Source organism: Mauremys mutica, chromosome 21 (genome assembly GCF_020497125.1).
Source record: "Mauremys mutica isolate MM-2020 ecotype Southern chromosome 21, ASM2049712v1, whole genome shotgun sequence".
Taxonomy (NCBI): Eukaryota; Metazoa; Chordata; order Testudines; family Geoemydidae; genus Mauremys; species Mauremys mutica.
Window position 1 is genome coordinate 11,201,530 of NC_059092.1, and position 15,364 is coordinate 11,216,893.

General features: G+C 51.0%; 1 protein-coding gene across 10 annotated transcripts in view; it reads right to left on the reverse strand.

The window, feature by feature from the left end:
* The window catches only part of CASZ1 (castor zinc finger 1), a 394,551-nt gene that overhangs the window by 115,743 nt on the left and 263,444 nt on the right, over positions 1-15,364 (reverse strand). For 3 of the 10 annotated variants that reach the window (XM_044996151.1, XM_044996142.1, XM_044996154.1), the window contains exon 1: positions 4,659-4,804. The exons of the other annotated variants lie outside the window; for them this stretch is intronic. In XM_044996151.1, the coding sequence (XP_044852086.1) occupies positions 4,659-4,707 (49 nt within the window). In that variant the 5' untranslated portion in view covers positions 4,708-4,804. Of the gene's footprint in view, positions 1-4,658; positions 4,805-15,364 lie in introns of those variants that run through there. 10 annotated transcript variants of the gene reach the window in all.

The window sequence follows — 15,364 nt, forward strand, 5'->3', positions numbered from 1 at the left end:
TCAGCTTGGTCCTGTGCTTGTCCAGGCCCCACTTCCTCATATGGCCCATCCAGTATTGTCTCATTCTCCCCTTCCAACAGGCCTAGCCCTTTGCCCATCCAGGGTCCACTCCCTCACCTGATCGGGCCTCGCGCTATACAGAGCCACCCCATCCGCCGCCCACAGAGTGCCCCCTCGTGCATCTGGCCTGGCCGCAGTCACCCAAGACAGATGTTTCTGGCAGCTCAATGGCTCCCGGTTCGTGTTTCTAACTTGTACGGTAAGAATTAGAAGCTAATAAGTTCCTTCTCCTGTCTCTGGTGCCTCTCCCCACCCCCATGCGCCATTCTGCTCTGGGAGAAGAAACAGGGAGCAACGGGGTCCTGGTCCGAAGGGGGCTTTCAATCCTCAAAATGGATTTTACCTGTCTCTGAAAGCCTTCTCCCCCCCACTCCCACATCCCTTTCTCTCATGGGAAATCAGTCTAAAAGGGGCTAATGGAACAATGTCCCTCTCTCATTCTCTCTCTCTTTTTTTTTTATTAGCATTTGTGGAATTTATTCCCAAACTCTCCTAATCTTTCGTACACAACCATTTGATTTGCATAACCCAGCCCCCTCTCATAAAAACTGGCTGCTAGTTTAATTAAAAAATGTAAATTTGCTGTCATCTTGGGGCCTGGTGAATTAGGACGACATTGGCATTTTTTATTGCTGAAGACGTCCAAATTGATCCAGTCCGCGTTAAACCGAGGGGGACAGTACCATGTGGGACTTTGGGGGGTGGGTTCTGCCCCTTCCCTCCCCAAATAAAATCTCCTGTGCCCCCTCTCTGGCTAGCAAAGTGCCGCTCAGGACATGGATTGTCCCAAACCATCTTCTGGTTGGCCAACCAACAGGCTGGGCCTTTTCCATGATGGCACTCCTGTGAACGGACTCCCGGTTGGAAACCCACCACCCTAAAAAAATATAGACAACAAAATATCCCTGTGGACGAAAAGAGGCAACGGGGTGGAGGTGGGAGAGAAGAGGGGAAAGACACTGCCCCCTCTCCGAAGTCCCAAGCCATGCTCTCTGCACCAGCTTGATACTTCCCAGCCACTTTCTGTCAACTTTTGAGTATGAAACTTCAACAGGCAGCCATTCCACAGCCCAGATTTACTTTTTGATGGTAGAAAGTGAGTCAAAAGTAGGCCCAAGACACAAGTGCAGCCCAGCTATTATGGAAAAATCTGCGAGAGTTTATCAGGGAGGCTGCTGAGAACTGACTAGAGCATGAGAGCCCTACTGTAGAATTCTACCCATTCGGTCAAAACCAAAACAAACGGCAGAAAAGTTCCCCATGTGTATGGCCTTCCCCATATGGGTGGAAAGCAGACAGGGGAGAAGGGCAAACAGCTCAGGGAACCATAGAAAGAGAGACTAAAGGTTAAAAAATTACATAATAAATGCTTGTTCCCTCCCAGGTTGAGTATCTGTATTGATCACACCCACTTCCACACTGTTTTCTCTATTCGTGAAGTAGGCACTATTTTTTTTTATTTTTTATTTTTTTTACAGTGGAAGGATACAGTACATTGCATTTACATACGCACCCTACTTTTTTTTGTTCTAAATGTTGTTTAAAATCCAGTAGCTGTCCTCTAGAAGCAACAAGGGTGGTGTCCCCACCCCAGGGGATATTTCCAGGTTCATTTGAAAACAGCATTTTAACACAATGAAAGTGCAAAATTATCCCCCAATGGAAAATTGGGTGCATCCAACTATCTCAGTATTAATTCCCTACCCCAGGTATCTAGGCTCCTTGTCCCCAGTCTGAGTGCAGTTCCTCAGACTGAGGTTGATCAGATGATGAAAGAGTCCCAGGGAAAGTGATGGGAGCCCAAGTGCTTGGGATATTTAAAAGCAGATTCCTACACAATCCCAGGTAGGGAATAATCCTACCCTGGTCCAGGTGGATCAGTTGGCCTGGGAGATCTTTCCTACCTTTGGAACTTTCCTATGGAAGTTTCTGATCCTAGAGGTCCCATATGTGTATCAACTCAGTGTACAAAGCCCTTAAGAAGGACCAGGCCTCCATACTTTATACACTGGGTCCCCATTGACTTCCCCCTCTCTCTCATGAGCTGCTATTCAGGTACTGCCCTGGGGATGTAAGGCCTAAGGGACTGGAGAGAATTCAAGCCACAATGACTGAGGGAGGTAAGCCAGCTCTCAAGAAGATAATGGTTAGAGGTGGCAATCATGGGGCAGGTCTTTGCCCCATGATCACAGTGGATGGGTTCACCCACACGCAGATTGTAATGCTGACCTAAACAGATCTCCCAGATCCTGATTTCCATAGCTTATCAGCACCTGGGCTCCCATACCAGAGTGTAGAAGGTCTGTGTTACCTGCAAGTACCGCGGGGAAGCCTATGCTTGCGTTACACTTGCTTGACTGAGCCCTGGTTACTGGTGAAGCTGGCTGACTCTGCATGTGAGGGAGCGTTTGATACTTATTGGCTGACAGGGTATAGCTCCAGCCAGCAGGGGGCATTACCTCTCCAGAAAGGGGAGTTTGAATGGAGAGAGGTCCTGAAACCAGGCCAACTCTGGTTGAAAACACCTAGCACAGCTACAATTCAATCCCCAATCTAGGAGCTGCCACAGTTCCTGGATATGGGGATTGGGGCAGGGGGTGGAAATCATTGTTTATTTCCCTTTAAAATTATCCACCCTCCTTAAATTCACCACATCCTTACCACTGCCCCTGCCCACTCAGCCTCCCAGCTCCTTGGTCTACTAAAGAAAGGTAATAGCACACGCCCAGGCCTGGGCCAACCGAGATCTCAAACCAAGGCGTGCGAGTCCTTCCTGCTCTTTTTGATTCCTGGTATCATTAAAAAAAACAACTTTATTCTTTTAAAGCAAAATAGCAGAGTTCAAAGTTCAGGCCAGTCAATCATCAACCAGTTTATTACTGTCTTATCCCTTGTAAAAATGTACAACAATAATGATCCAAATAGTGACAGGATCGCCAGTGCAAGCTGGTTTGGCCCACTGCTGTCATTTAGTTTTTAACAAGGGGAGAGTGGAGTTAAATCATTGAGAAGGATGGTGTTTCACTTCCCCAGTAGGACTGGGTCAAAAAAGACACAGTGTTGGAACCTCATATAGTGGGAAATGGGGCCTGAGGGATTCCTGACAAACTCCAAACTTGCCTGCACTGAACCCCTAGACAAGGCTGTGAAATCCAAGCCCAAAGCCTATCCCAGGCCTGACAACTCAACTCCCATGCTGAAATCACATCCCAGCCTGATACTGGGCCGTGAAATCACAACCTTAAACCTCACCCCACCCAGGTAGCATCTCTCAATCCCAACCCATGCCCCAGACTGACAATAGGCCAAGAGAGCCCCTCACACCCTCCTGGACTGACACCAGAACTAAAACCCAGAGACTGGGCCACAAAATCTACTATCAAAACCGCATCCAGTCCTGATACTGGGCCCTGTAATCTGAAACCAAAACCAGGAAGAAGGGGGCCTGCCATCCCTCCTCCCAGAGCCTACACACCTCGCATGGAAAGGACAAAAACAAACCCATCCCAGATGTGCCCAGGTGAAAAAAAATACTCATTAAATGTAATAAGCATCCTCTTCATCTGACACTACCTTGTCCCAAATAAATTAAATTCCTTTTCATTTAGACAGCACAGAAACCTGACAAGCAACCTTTACCAACAAGACGCCAGAGCTTAGAAGGAGGTAACAAAATTAAAGAAAAAACAACGCATATGACTTAAATATATATATATATATATATGCAGAATCATTTCAAAATCCCCACAAACTTCCCCCCCCCTCTGTATCATTCTCTCTCTGCCCCATTTATCAGTCCCTCCTCCCCTCTCTCACCCTGGGGTCTCTCTCGGTGACAGCCTCCCAAACAGATCTGGACCTGAAATCTACCGGGAGGGAGAGATCCTCTTGAAGCCAGTTCCCCCCACCTCCTTACTTCATCTGGTTAGAGAGAGAGGCTGGGCTGGGGGGGAAGGAACTTCCGTAAAACAACTGAAAGAAAAGTGAAAGAGCCTGAGAGTCCCCACCTTGAGCTGTACCTGGGGGTCAGGCACCCTGATTCTGAGCTGCTCCCCCAAAACTCTCACAAGCTTCCACACAACATCTAAAGCTCCAGCGGAGGAACCCCCCCACCCCCCTAAAACGATACCCCTCCCCCATCAGAGTGACATGTCACTCTTCCATACACACACACCCCTGCCACCTTCCACTTTCCCAGTACCGGCTTGGGAACGTAAAAAAAGTTTCTTCTTCTCCCCACCAAACAGGAAAAAAAGACAGACAGAAATTAAAATCTCTCTCTCTCTCTCCCTCTCCCAGGCCACCCAAAGCTGATCAGCTGTGCTGGGTAGTTTATTAAACTAAAAGAGAAACTATTTATAGACGAACCAGCCCCATCGGTCGCGCCCGCAGGAAAGAGAGCGAGAGAAGAGACACGGGCAGAGGGAGGAAAAGAAAAGAAAAATAAAACAAGAGAGCGGCACCGGGCGAGAAAGAACAAATGAAAGAATGAAAGGGAAAGGGGAGGGAAAAGGAAAGAGACGCACAGAAGGGGCTTTTTGTGTGTGTGCAAACTGAAAGAACAAGGGACAGGAAAAGAACAATTGTGCTGTACTTACCATAGTCGGAGAGACGAAAGCCGAATTCACTCAAATAATCAACTTTCATAATACTTAATTAATACCTAATTGCAACTGATTGCTCCCCGAATAACAAGTTGGTTTAAAATACTGATGTCATTGCTTTTGACGGTCCTCCCCGAGAACACTTTGGCAGCAGAGTTCACTGGTGGGAGGGGGGGTGGGGGGGAGGAGAAGGCTGGCTGTCAAAAGTGAAGGTGATTGGCAGGACAGAGCTTGGCCACACCCCCGTGCCTGGCCTTCCCTACTGGCTAGAGGGCAGGTGAAAGATCAGGGTGCCTTCCCCAGCCTCTGCTTGCTGCCTCCCAGGGAAGATGCTGAGGGAACCAGCTCCCAGCCAGCGAGCTGAGCAGTTCTGAAAAAAAGCCCAGCCAAGCAGCGTTACCCTATCAGGGCTGCTTGCTAGGGGCCGGCCTTATTGGTTCGCTGCTTTCCCAAACCTTTGGCTCCACGGGCGGAGAGGCGGGACTCGGGGCCCCAAGAAAAAAGAAAAAAGAAAAGAAAAGACACACAAGGCCAGTGAACGCGAGCCCCTGCGGGAAACTAACCCCAGCAGCCAGGGAGCTCGGTGGCAAGGACTTGAGGGATAGAGATTTAAGGCTCAATGTCTCTCTCCCCCACCTTCTGGACTGATTTAACTGGGCAAAGTGCTGTGCCAGGGGGATGCACCCTGTAGGGAAGATTATGTTAAATAAAAGTTGGTTGATACTAGCAATAGCGACTGACTTCACTGGAGTTGACTCTGGATTTACACTGCGGTAACTGAAATCAAGATCTGACCTGGGTCAAATTCTGCACTGGATTACACCTGCTCCAAAGGGCCAAAATCAGACCTGGTGCAGCTGGAGGCAACGCTTTAAATTACTCCAGATACATGTCAGTGTTAAGGAGATCAGAATCTGTCCCCTAGTCTGAAGTAAGCCCGTGGGTACAGATGTGAGGAGAGTACAGCCTAGGCCCTTCAAAGCGCTGAGCAAACATGGTTGTTTAGTATTTAATGTAGGGATCACTCGGCAGAGGAGAACGTAAGATGCAATCGCTTTGTGGAAGCTTTTGGTTTGGAAAGGAGTTGGGTATTTTTCTCCACTCCTTCCCTAGGATGGGGGTGAGGGGGAGGGAGTTACTTATTGTTTCTCTGAATGAGAACAAAACCCACCAGTGGGGAGGAAAAAATTATGCAGAAATGTGCCTTTGCATTTGTGTTGCGCTCTGGCTTGCTTCACACAGATGGCAGGCGTCAGTGGATCGATGCTTCCACGGCGCTGGCCCCCTCAAGGCTGCACACGGTTCCCTCACGCCCTAGAGTTGGGACCTACTGGGCCACAGTCTGAGCTCAGTTACATGGGTGTAAATCTGGAGTAACCCCATGGGATGGTGTTACACTGGCACAGCTGAGATCAGAATCTGGCCTGCTGACTCCAGATTGAGCACAATGGGGTCCTGGGCTCTGAGTGGGGCTCCTAGGTGCTAGGGCAATACAAATAATAAAAATAATCCCAGGTGAGCTGCCACATCCCCTTTTCTAAGGAGTCACCTAGAAAGGTTTCGAGTCTTTGCGCCAACAGGGCGGCGATATTATCCTGGACAAGCTTGAACTGAATAAAGAGCCAATGCAACCAAGCAGCTCTCCCAGCCTGATTTGGTCACAGGAATCCCTGCAGCGTTAGAGAGAGAAAGGCTGGAGTGAATGAGTCTGAGGGGGTGTGCTCTGTGGAAGGCAGAGTGTCTATGAGTGTGTGCTAGTGTGAGAGAGAGAATGACTGCATGTGGGAATGAATCAGTGCATGTGTGTGAGAGCGCAAATGGGTGTGTTACAGTGTGTGTGTGGTGTGCAGAGAAGTCTCTAAGTAGGACGACCAGGTGTCCCAATTTTTTGGTCTTTTTCTTATATAGGCTCCTATTACCCCCCACCCCCGTCCCAATTTTTCACACTTGCTGTCTGGTCACCCTGTCTCTAAGTGTGTAGTAGGCAATGTTGTGTGGGAGAGAATGACTGTGTATTGGGTAAGGCAGGGAGTGTGTACTAGTGTGTGTGTGTACATGTATATGAGTGTAATATGGGGTGGGTGGGTGTAGATGAGCATAATGTAGGAGGGTGGTGTGTACACAAGTGTAATAAGGGGTGTGTGCGCACACAGTGTAACAGGAGTGCGTGTGTCTACACACAAGTGTAACATGGGTGTGTGTGCGCACTACAAAACAAACTCAGGCCAGAGCAGTAGTGTTCACTCTGAATGGTTCAGTATTTTACTGGTTTATGTCACAAGCTTTAACATTATTTAAACACACTGGGCCAATCCCACTGCTAGCGCAGGCCTCAGGAAGTCAGTGCCATTACACCAGGGATGTGTTTGGCTCCAACAAGGTTATGGTTTTTGGGCCCTGAATTTCCTCATTTTTTGTTGCTTTTATTTTTAAGTAGAAAAGAATGTTAGGGAGGTTCTCAGAGGCGTGTTGGGTAAACACACACACGTCTCTTTCTTTAAAACAAACGAACAGATTATTTACCTGATTAAATAGGTATTTTGAACAGGTTGTGAGCTCTTTTTTTTTTTAAACGTTCTGTATTGGGCCATGTGGATTCTGGCAGAGCAGGACGCTCAGGCAGTGCTTAGGAATAGCCAATGAATTCCCAAGCTACTACCCACAGGGCTGGAGCTGTTCCGTAGCTCAGGGACCCCATGGGTGCCATCATGGCAGGCCCTAAATCTGCATGTGTAAAACCTCTTAGGACAACACCAGGAGGTGGGGGGCATCATTGTGACCCAAAGAGGGTTTGAATTGTCTTGCTGGGCTCTAGCCATCCTGGCTTCCGCTGGCACAAAACCAGACACTGGGCTCAAGTCCAGAAGGAGGGAGTCCACCATGGATCCATTCACAGGCCAGGAAGTGGGAGTGGCCACACAGGAGGGGATGTGGACTGGATGCCCTAAGACCGAGGGCACTGTCTGCCCTGCCCTCAAATCAGTAGGGAAGCTGCGGCTCAGGGGCGTTCACACCTGGGGAAGAAAAGCAGTGCCCCCAATCGGAGGACCCAGGCCATACCCCTCCCTCCCTGGCCTAGCCAACTTTCGGGCCTGTGGGCCCCCTGGTGGAGCAGGGCCATGCACCCAGCTGGAGTGTTGCCCTTCACCTAGGTTTTACACCAGCAGAAGCCAGATGGACCAGATCTTGATATCTTGACGGCTTCCTGCTTCACTCATTTATTTAAAGACCCCAAAACCATTAGGCCACGATGCTCATTTCCAGCTTGAAGAAATCAAACTCCTACTTTAAAGGGACTGTCGGCCAACACGCCTGGCCTCTGCTGCTGGGTGATTCCTACCACCAGGATTGCTGGGTCTCATCTTTTAAATCTGCCAACCACCCCTCCATACCCATGCAGACCAGACAGTGACACTAGCCTAGCCAGTTTCTAGTCAGTGCCCCTTCCTGGTTCCCAGGCCCCAGCAGGACATTGTAATGTCAAGCCACTGCAAGGGAATATTTTGCTCCTGTATTTCTATTAATCACAGGGTTTGTACAACTTGATTTTGGCCTGGCACCTCTTTTCGGGGCCTAAAATTCCTGAGTCTCCCTTATGTTCCAGACCATGAGAAACATCCTGTATGAACGCAGATTTCTCCCCTCTAATATTTCCTACAAACATACAATAATTAAATGGTAGGAGCTCTTTTACCCATCACCATCATTCCCTGAGAGCCTGGGTTCTGTATTCCAGACCCCAGGATGAAGGGACCACACACAGAATAACACGCATGGGTCAACAAATAGGCACACACACAGTGTACACACACTGTCACAATGACACACATACACCTCCTGAATACACCTGTGCTCCTGCACACACAAAAATGAAGAGTCACACATTAATACATATGCACACAGAGCATGCACAGATGTACATGGCATGCAGGCACACTCCTACAATAAAACAACATGCTCATACAGTCAAATGCACACACATGCACATGCAATCACACACACACTCTCTCTCTCCCCCCCCCCCCCCCGGACTCCCGCTGCAGACTCTGGTGCGGACTTCTCACTATCACTCCTGCTCCTCCTCCAGAAGCCACCTGCTGAGGAGCGTTTCAGGTGAAGTCCACGCCCTGGAGCTGACGCAACTGGGAGGCTGATTTCCTATCTCAGTGATCTCCAGTCACAGGATCAGGCTTTATTTCCCCATCCTCCCTCCCTGCCTCTTACCCAAGAAAAGGCTGCTCTTCCCTCCCACGGGGGCCACTTGGCTTCCTGCTCTGCTGGGATCCCATTTACACAGCAGCTTTGCCCCCCGTCCCCACCACTGGGTCTGCCCCTCCCAAAGGCAGAGCTGGCTCAGACCACACTCTAGCTGACCCCTGAGATGCCTGGAGAGAGGGCAGTGCCCTTCATCCTGTCCTGAACTGGATTGCAGTATCAGCCTGCAATGTCGAGCAGCTGCCACGTTCCACCCCAGAGGTGGCTGCACTTCAGAGGCAAGCGAAGCAATCTCGGCATGTCCCTCCTCTGCCTCCAAGGGGCATTAAGAACTTTAATTAATTAATATTTGCCAGGTGCTAGGAGATCCTCAGATGAAAGCTGTGATGAGAGGGCGAGGGATGATGATTATTATTACAGTTTAATGTTTTACCCATGAAGGCTGCACCAGGGTTGATCAAGGGATCTGCCACATTTCAGAGGGACAATGTTACGTGGGACATCCCCCTCTGCCCATCTCCTCCCCCTTCATTTTCTATTTCTCTCACTTTCCCTCCCTCCCTCCCTCTCTCTCCTCCGCTGGGGCTCACCCAAGCACCTTCTGCTCTAGACCCACCTGGGCTCTGGCTCTTGGGCTGGGGATCTGGCATCTCCAGGCTCCTCCACTCCCTCTCGCTCAGGGAGTTTATTAGGCAAATGCTCTTGCCCTATTTCTGTAATTTTGTTTGATTTCTGTTTCACCAAGGGAGGTGCCCAGAGGCCTCGGGGCCTGGGCGGCAGGAGCAGACAATCCGTGCTTTCTTCCCCTTTCCTGCTCTTTCGCTCCTTCCTTCTCAATACAGTTTCAATCACTTTATTGGCATGACAAGCCCGGCAAGCACTGCCAGAGACGACGCTGAGTATCAGTGTGCAGGGTGGGGCTATGCAGGGCCAACGGGTCTTGGCACCTAGGCCTAGCTCATGCTACTTACGATTCCTTGGGCTTTATTCAAGCCATTTGACACTAGTCTCCCTCCCCCCGCCCCCTTTCCCTCCTGCTCTGCCAGCGATCCCAGCTTGCCACCTGACCACTCCCCCCGGGGACTGACTGTACCAGAAGCAGGCCCCAAAGCAGTGAATGCACACTGAGTAAGGCCACATGCTGCGCAGGAGCCCAGAGGACGCTCGGGGGAAGGTGTTCAAAGCAACTCACCAAGAGCTACAGTGAACAATGACGATTTAAAGGGCAGCCCTGGGGGGAACTGGGGATTTGGGGTGGAGGCAAAGGGGGGGTAGTTTTACAATGGAACTGAGTCCAGGAGTGAACGTGCATGGCCCTGAGGTGTAAGGACACTGCCCATGAAACCAGCAAATGCCACCCTGGTCTAGCCCAGAGCTCCCTGCCCTGAAACTACCCAAGATTCCATCTCAGAGAGAACCCTCTGAAAGGCACTGGCAGGCCCAGCAGTATTAATTAACGTTATTATTATGTGTTTTACTGCGGCACCTGAGAGACCCAGTCCCGGACCAGGACCCATTGTGCTAGGTGCTGTACAGACACTGAACAAAAAGAGGGGCCCTGCTCCAATCTGTCTCCCTCCGGCGCACACGTGTGCAAATACATGCACAAGACACACGTGTAAAGACACGTGTCCAAGCACAGACACAAAAAAGCATGCACACATACATGAACTCACACGTAAGCACATAGTGGTGCAAACATCACCATACTGCACATACCAAGAACCGCTCCTGGGTCTTGCCTGGGCATTAAGATTATGGCTGTGATAGTCAAGTGGGTATCAGCGGTAAAACCCTTCTAAGTCCATGTTGCAGCCCATGTGCCAAGGAGGAGGCATATTCCTGTGCCCCACTCCCAGAGCAGTGTGTGAATGGGCAGGTCCCAAAGGCTTACCCATAAGCCAAGGCACCAGAGTTTGGCTTGGAGCACAGAGGAGCCCATGTTGCCACTGCCCCCTCTCTCACTGCCCAACCCAGGGCAATGACTCTATGCGAGGCCTCAGGGCGGGACGGGGCTTCAGCAGGTGCATGGTGCAGGGCGTGGTCCCCCGGCAAGTAAGAGAGGTGGAGATGATAGAGAGAGAGACATGGGCTTGGCTTTTAGGATTGATGGAAAGTGAACTGGTGCCAATGCCCAGAGCTGACCTGCCTGAGGGTGGATGGGATGGAGGGAGTGGTGACAGGAAGAGCAGAAGCAACTGCACATGGATTCTTCCATGGACATGGTGGTGGGGGGGTGCGTTTCAGATACTATAATCTCTGAAGTTGAACTGTCTGGGATTGGAGAGGAGACAGGGCAGAAAGGAGGGAAACTAGAAGCAGGCTGGCAGGGGCGGCTCTAGGAATTTGGCCGCCCCAAGCAGGCATGCCTGCGGGAGGTGCACCGGAGCCGCGGGACCAGCGGACCTCCCGCAGGCATGACTGCGGAGGGTCCGCTGGTCCTGTGGCTCCAGGGGACCTCCCGCAGCTCGGAGGGTTCGCTGGTCCCGCGGCTCCGGTGGACCGACTGGACCCGCGGCTCCGGCATGACTGTGGAAGGTCCGGCGGACCCGCCTGCCGCCCTGTCGGCAAAATGCTGCCCCAAGCGCGCACTTGGCGCGCTGGGGTCTGGAGCCGGCCCTGCAGGCTGGGAAATCCCCAGCTCCCTCTGCAGTTGATGGGTTCTCTTGGTGAGGATGCAGCAAGCCAGAGCCTTGCTCTGAAACTCCATGGAGGAGGGGAGGTACCTGAGGGGGCTGGGAACGGAAGGTGGGATGGGACAGCACAGACACGCAGTGACAGCTGTTGCTCAGAGGCATGCAGGGTACCACTGGGGGCCACTATGCAGCTGAGAGCAGCCGGTTCCCATGGGACAACAGCCATGGCCACTTGAAAACTGCCCCTGCGCTGGCTTTTGTGCGGGGAGCCTAGTGGAGTGCAGCTGGAGAGCGCTGACCGCCCTATGAGGAGGCAGGCGGGGCTGGCACTGGAAGGCTGGCCCAGGACTCGGCTTGGTTAGCCTGGCAATAGGGGGAGAGTGACAGCAAGTGACAAAGGAGACAGGGAATGGGGGAAAGGGCGGAGAACAGAGCCCTGGGAAAGCATCTGGTGGAGAACGAAGGCCAAGAACGCTCCACGATGCAGCGTGCAGCAGGGACTGAATGGGGGGAGATTCCCCATCAGGCAAACAGGAAGCGATGGGGAAGAATCTCCTCATGATACTGCGTGTGAGAGTGTCTGTATGTGTTGACACTACGTGTGCATGAGCGTGCATGGGTGCGGACAGTGTTTATGTGCCGATACTATGCACGGGTACATGCTGACATTGTGGGTGGATGTGTGTGCGTGCTGACGTTACATGTGCACGTGTGTGTTCTGACACTGTGTGCATGCTGACATTACACGTGTATGTGATTTGACATTGTGTGTGCATGTGCCTGTGCAGACATTGCATGTGCATGTGCTGTCACCGTGTGTGTGCCTGTGTGCTGACACTGAGTATGTGTGTGCCGGACACAAAAACATGCAGAGCTAATAAAGGCCCCGAAGGAAGCGTGGCCGTGCAGGAGGCTCCGACAATGGGCCAGGAGGGGGCAGGGAGAGGCGGTGGCAGGCGGAAAGTGTGAGGCAGACGCAGCGATTGCATTACTGAAGGAGCCCGGGTTGGCAGTGCCGAGCTATCGTCCCAGTAATCCTGTTAGCCAGCAATCTCCATTCCGAAAGAGCTTCATTTCTTTGTGAATATTTGTAAACTAGATATCTAATGGAAAATTATAGGAAAATTATAGTGAAATTCATGACAAAGAAATCCGATTAGCCTTAATTCAATTATGCCATCTTAGCCCACACAGCACATTTCCCATTTTTTTCCCATAAATACCAATGCCAGGGGTCCGGGTAATCAAATAAAATTGAAAATCATCTTCCCATTAAATTCAATTAGCTGCAATTTCTAAAGCCTATCAGAGATTTTAATTACTAAATTATAAAATTCTCCAATGCTAAATTGAAACTAAAAAAATTGCACATCCTTATATTTCAGAGGGAAAAAAACCCAGCAGAAACCTTGAAAAATACCCTGCCCCTCCCATCAGGGCCCATGTGAGGAGGGGCATGGGAGCCTTTATCAACAGGATGACGGTGGAGAGGGCATGGACCGGGTCTTGGGGAGGAAGGAGAGAAGGGGGCTGTTTCCCAGGGAAGGGGCTGAGATGCCAGTTGTTATTAAAATATAGAACCCAACCCCTTCCTAAACCAACTCTCTGTTAAAAAAACTAGGTCAGAAAGCTCCAGCGCAACTCTCGATCCCTTCTCCAGCTCGAACTCCCAGACTCTAGATAACTCCCCATGGAAGCCGAGCTTGGTCATCAAAATCATGCACTCCCACCTCACTCACCCAGCATTCGGTCACCAGCCGGCGCTCTGCTGGTGGCTAGGGGAATGACCACTCAGGGCCCAGGGGTGTCAGTGGGAGTTTTGGCAGCACAAGGGCCACTTAGTGCAGATCTGCGGCTCTCCTAAGTCCCCCATTCAACAGCCCTGGAGGCCAACTCAGTAGAGAGGATGGTATCTCAGGGATACTTAGCATGCCTTCAAGCGATGGGCAGAGGAGAGCTGCTGTACCCCCCAGCTCTATAACTGACCCCTGCTGCCACTCCACAGAGAAGCTCTGCAGATTTTCTGGCTGTTGGTAACTGATGCTCCTGACCTCTTCCCTGACAAAATCCCTAAAACACACAATCAAACAGGCTGCTACACCCCAGCCCCACATGAAACAGAGCTCAGGGAACCCCAACTGCTACCACCAATGATGCCGTCCCCCCCGTCCAGGTCCTGTATACCAGTGACATCACTGGCTTCAAGAGCGCTCCTCTGGATTGACAACAGCATAACCTGGATACTGCTAACTCATGTGAAGGGACCCCTGGTTAACAGCTGCCGTCTATGCTGGAGGACAATTCTGCCTGGTCATGTAAAGTGTTACCTGCGCGCTAGCAAAAATGAATCCCACTTTCTTGCTAGTTTCGTGGCACTAACTAGGTGACAAAGGTGCTGCTGGTCCCTCTGCCACCTGCCTAGTCCGATACCAAGTTTAATTTGCTGGGCGCCTGAGAGTTGCCACGAGGGGAGTTGCCCACAAACTGAACAACAAAAAAGCTAATGATCTGGGCTTTTTCTTTAATAAATAGGCAAACTGGCTGAGCCAGATTGTTGGTTGGGCTCCCGCTCCTCTTTATCACCCCGCAGCCTCAGTGACACATTCTCCAAATCATCAGCATTTTGCAATGGGAGCTTGTTACCAAATACCATATTTTTTGCCAGGGAAGGGAAAAAAATAGAAATTAAGAAGCCCAAGCAGGGAGAGGTTGCTGGTTGGCTGGTGCTGCCGCCTCCGCGGGGATTGCTCAGGCAGCTGGCGCTGGGCCCAGCGCGCACCTAGGTTGCCGGCTCGCCCTGGAATGTGGCATTGGCACCTGAGCGCTACTTTATTTTACTACGAATTAATCAAAGTCTCTTCTGCAAACGTCTGCCACTAAATCACCACTGGCTGCGCTTCAAACACAATTCCCCTGTTCCAGGGACTCAGCACAGGGAGATTACCAGCTTCAGGTGAAAGGCTGAAGGGGGGTTTCCTCTCGGCGGAGCTCCTGGTATCCCCAGCCATTGGCCTCCCTTGCCTGGAAGAGTAATAGGTTTCCTGCGACTCTGCTCCCATTCACAACAGGAAGCTGCAGAGATGGTCAGGATTTACTAGGGCAAATCCAACTCCACTGTCTCACTCCAGTGCAGTTACACCAGCAAGGAGCTGGGCTCAACTTGTCTCTGTGCGTCTAATGCAGGAGAAAAGGAGTGTATTTGTGTGCTGTGAGTTTGTGTAGTTCTGTGTAAGTCTCTGTGCATGTGAGAGTGCATGACCACATGTTTGTGGGGCTGTGCATGTGTGTACACAGTTGTATATTTGCACGACTGTCTGTGTGTGCATTATGGCCGTGGGGGGGTATGGTTGTGTGTGCCCAGCTGCGCATGCATAACTGTCCATGTGTGTAGCCACACAATTGTATGTATATGTTTCTTAGATGATGTTTGTTAAGGGAACGAGTGGCCTTCTAGTCTGAAGGGCAGTTCTCCGACGCTGGAGCATGGTGGTGATGGGCACACGTCTTGGTCCTTTGCTCTTGGCTTGGCTTCTCTGCCTGCCTCTCAGTGCTGCGCAGATGCGTTGTATTCCCCTCTCCACACTCTGCCTGTCTCAGAACCCTCTCGTATTTTCAGTGCTCACTAGACCGTGAATTCACCTTCATACCAGTTACAGGGTTATTAGCTTCTCCTGACGCCAGTAACCACCAAACTTTCACTGGCAGCTCAGCCTGTGCCTAGGAGACATGCAGCCCTCCTCCCTGGGCCTGCTCCTCTGCCCCACACCCAAAGGGATGGATCTCTAACCAAGAGGGCGCCACGGAGGGACGTCTCACACCAGCTAGCTACAGATAAAGGCCATACCTAAC